The 3,238-nt window shown below is 59.7% G+C and overlaps 2 protein-coding genes across 2 annotated transcripts; one reads left to right on the forward strand and one right to left on the reverse strand.

The window, feature by feature from the left end:
- Positions 1-63: 63 nt before the first annotated feature.
- On the forward strand, positions 64-594 carry SPRG_14709 (hypothetical protein; the record flags this gene model as incomplete). Its single annotated transcript, XM_012354601.1, has 1 exon — positions 64-594. The coding sequence occupies one exon, from the start codon at positions 64-66 to the stop codon at positions 592-594; it is 531 nt and encodes a 176-aa protein (XP_012209991.1).
- Positions 595-1,192: 598 nt separating this feature from the next.
- SPRG_14710 (AGC protein kinase) lies at positions 1,193-3,124 on the reverse strand (the record flags this gene model as incomplete). The annotated part of the gene is made up of 8 exons (XM_012354602.1): positions 1,193-1,540; positions 1,593-1,729; positions 1,779-1,939; positions 1,983-2,159; positions 2,206-2,526; positions 2,577-2,636; positions 2,689-2,736; positions 2,783-3,124. 8 exons carry the CDS (start codon positions 3,122-3,124, stop codon positions 1,242-1,244), a joined length of 1,545 nt encoding a protein of 514 aa, XP_012209992.1. The 3' UTR covers positions 1,193-1,241.
- Positions 3,125-3,238: the final 114 nt, after the last annotated feature.

Below are 3,238 nucleotides of genomic sequence, written 5' to 3' on the forward strand. Positions count from 1 at the left end.
GTCGTCGTCTTGACCCAGGCCGACCTTTTGCGCACGGTGCTGAGCTACCAGCATGGTGTGCCCATGGCCGTCGGCCTTGCCTGCCAGCGCTACCGCCGCCAGCTCGGCCACGTCTCCCACAAGGCCCACCCTGAAGTCACGCATCTCATGTCGACGCCAGCGCGCTTCCATGGCTTTGTCTTGTGCAAGCTCATCCAAGACCGCGACGTTCCAACGGCTCTGGCCCTCCTCGCCACATTCCCAGACGCCGCGACGCTCCAACTGCCACGGGGCAAGCAAACATACACCTACACGATGGACTACGCAGCGAGAGCGCGCAGCCTGCCGCTCCTAAAGGCGCTCCACGCGCGGCGGCTTGGGAGCTGCTCGAACGCCGCCATGGACACGGCGGCGGCCAACGGCGACGTCGCGATCCTGGACTTCCTACAGGCGTACACCCACCAGCGCTGCACGCACAAGGGCATCGCGGCCGCGCGGCGCAACAAGCATGTCGACGTTCTCGCGCTTCTCGAAGAGGGACGCGAGCGGTGCCGAGAGCATAACGATATGTCGGGGGCCCAGTTTGGTTTTGCGGCCTCGTGCGCCGTGCAATAATCGATTTTTGTGAATAAGAACCATGTCCGAACTCGTGTTGTCATCATCCAAGCGCTAGAATCCCGTCATGTGGTCGCGTATTCTGAAGCAACCACCAAAACAGCTCGCGACGCTGCTGTATCGACGAGCGGAGGCCAGCAACAGCTTCTTTTGATGGCTCCTTGTGACGTGGCACGCTCTCGTGCCTCAATAATGAGGTCGAGTGTGGCGCCTCGCATCGAAAAAATTAAAATTCCTTGTGCATCAAGATCGCGTGGGGTTGGTCCTACGCTAGGATACAGAGTCGGGTCGACGACGATGTGCCTCCAAGCACGCCAGCGCGCTCGACTGGGCATCCACTCGGCGCGGAGCGCAATGCCAACCTCGTGCAAGAACAAGAGAAGCGGCATAGGGAAGTCCGCGTGGGTCGCAAGTAGAGGCGCGTCGCGTGCCGCGGCCTCCAAGGGAAACCCATGTGCAAGCAGCCAGCGCGCGCCGTTGATGTTGCGCTCCCGCAGCGCATCCCGGTTCCACAATCCTGTCACTCTAGGTTTGTATCGCTTACAGTGGCCGAGTCAATGACGTGGCAGCGTGTACGTGCATAAAAGACAACGAGACGCCGGGTTCAGTGGGTTGTATGTATCGTTCCGTTGGTTTACTTACGTTGGCTAAAAGTGGCTTGGCGGCAGCGGGCCACGATTTGCAAACTCCATGTACGAGTCGTCGTCCGTGTACGTGAAGCCGTGGAAGAGACCTTCCGTGTCGCGGAAGAGCTGGCGACGCCCGACCGACGAGCCGTACGTGCTCCGCGTGTCCGGGCTGTTGATGGGCATGTCGGTGAACTCGCGGTCAAACTGCGACGTATCGAGCGCGCCGTTGAACGTCGGCTTCCATGGCACGGGCACTTGGCCAAGCGCGAGGAGGTCCCACTGAATCTCCTTGAAGAACGGGTGCGACTTGATCTCGCCTAATATCCACTCGATAGTCGGCACTTGGACAAAAAAAGCACAAGAGCTTACCGGCGTCCGTGGGTCCCGTCCCGAGCCGCTTGGTCGGGTCGCGCTCCAATAACCGCGCCAGCAAGTCGACAGCCGCGGGGCTCAGGTATTTCGGGAACGTGAGCTCGCCCTGGCGGATCTTCTCAAATAGCTTGTCGCTACGCATGCATCAATAAGTCTGCGGCAAGGCAGGATTTAAGTCTGTACCGGTCACGGCAGTAGAACGGTGGGAGGCCCGTGAGCATCTCGTAGAGGAGCGCGCCAAGCGACCACCAATCGACCGCACGACCATGGCCCGCACGGTTGAGGATCTCGGGCGCGAGGTACTCGGGCGTGCCGCAAAACGAGTTGGCGCCCGAAAAGTCGTCCTGCACCACATGTTTCGTAAAAAAAAGACTATGGAGGACGCACCTGAATGCCTTCTTTCGAGAGCCCAAAGTCGGTGAGGCGAATGTGCCCATTCTCATCCAAGAGCACGTTCTCGGGCTTGAGGTCGCGGTAGATGATGTCGAGGTTGTGCACGTACTCGATCGCGAGCGTGATTTCGGCCGCGTAAAACTGCGCACGCGGCTCTTTGAAGCGTTGCACCTAGTACATAGTTGATACATTGATACGAGGTTGGCATGAAACATACCTTGCCGAGATGGAAGAAGAGCTCGCCGCCGGCGCAGTAGTCGAGGACAAAGTAGAGCTTCTCGCTGGTTTGGAACGCGTAGTTGAGGCCGACGATGAACGGGTGGCGGACGTAGCCGAGCACGTGGCGCTCGGTCCGCGTGTGCTCGACCTGGTTGCGCTTGATGATGTTTTCCTTCCGGAGCACCTTCATGGCGTATACGACGCCATTGTCCTTCTTGCGCACGAGGAGGACCTTCCCGAACGAGCCCTTCCCGATGACCTTGATCAAGTGGAAGTCGTCCAGCGCCACCTTGCCTTCCGCGGGCTGCATGTCGAAATTCTAGAAAGCACCGTGAAAATGTGTTCAATTCGTCAAGAAAAAGGACGTACCGACGTGTCGAGCGTGCCATTTGCCGGCGACGGCGGCGGCATGTGGTCAAACTGGAATTGCTACATAGCGTGCGAGACATGAGGTTAGAAGGTTCGTGCAAGAGCTGCGTACGTCGTCGTCCTTGCTCGCATCGTCGCCGCCCGCAAACATAAAGTCCATCTACAAAGATACGATTGGACATGGGCTACAGAGAGATGCGACGTACGTCCATCTCGCCGATGTTGTGGTCGGCGCTGGCGGAGGGAGCTGGCGCGGCCGGGAGGCCACCAGCTTGGTTCGGGAAGAAGTGCTGCGAGAGCAGGAGGCCTTGTGGCACCGTGTTGGCCTCGGCCGAGATAAAGTTGACAAACGCGTGCGACTGCAAGAGAGAGTTCTGGTACGGGTACGAGAGCAGGTGCGCGAGCCAGCGCTGCAGGTCGTCGCGGCACCGCTCAATGCCATGGAGGTTGCCGAGGTTCATGGCCGACGCAGCGTGCATGATCGGGCAGGGCGGCAGGCGCAGCTGCGGAAACTCGCTCGCGATGCTTTGGCTCAGCTGCTCAAACATCTCGAGCCGGCGGTACACGGTCCAGGTCGAGATCGAGGCCACGCTCTGCGGCTGCTGTACATTGAGCACGAAGACCTACATAGCAATCGACGCGCATTGAGACGGCGGAGCGCA

This window comes from Saprolegnia parasitica (assembly GCF_000151545.1).
Source record: "Saprolegnia parasitica CBS 223.65 unplaced genomic scaffold supercont2.170, whole genome shotgun sequence".
Classification (NCBI taxonomy): Eukaryota; Oomycota; class Saprolegniomycetes; order Saprolegniales; family Saprolegniaceae; genus Saprolegnia; species Saprolegnia parasitica.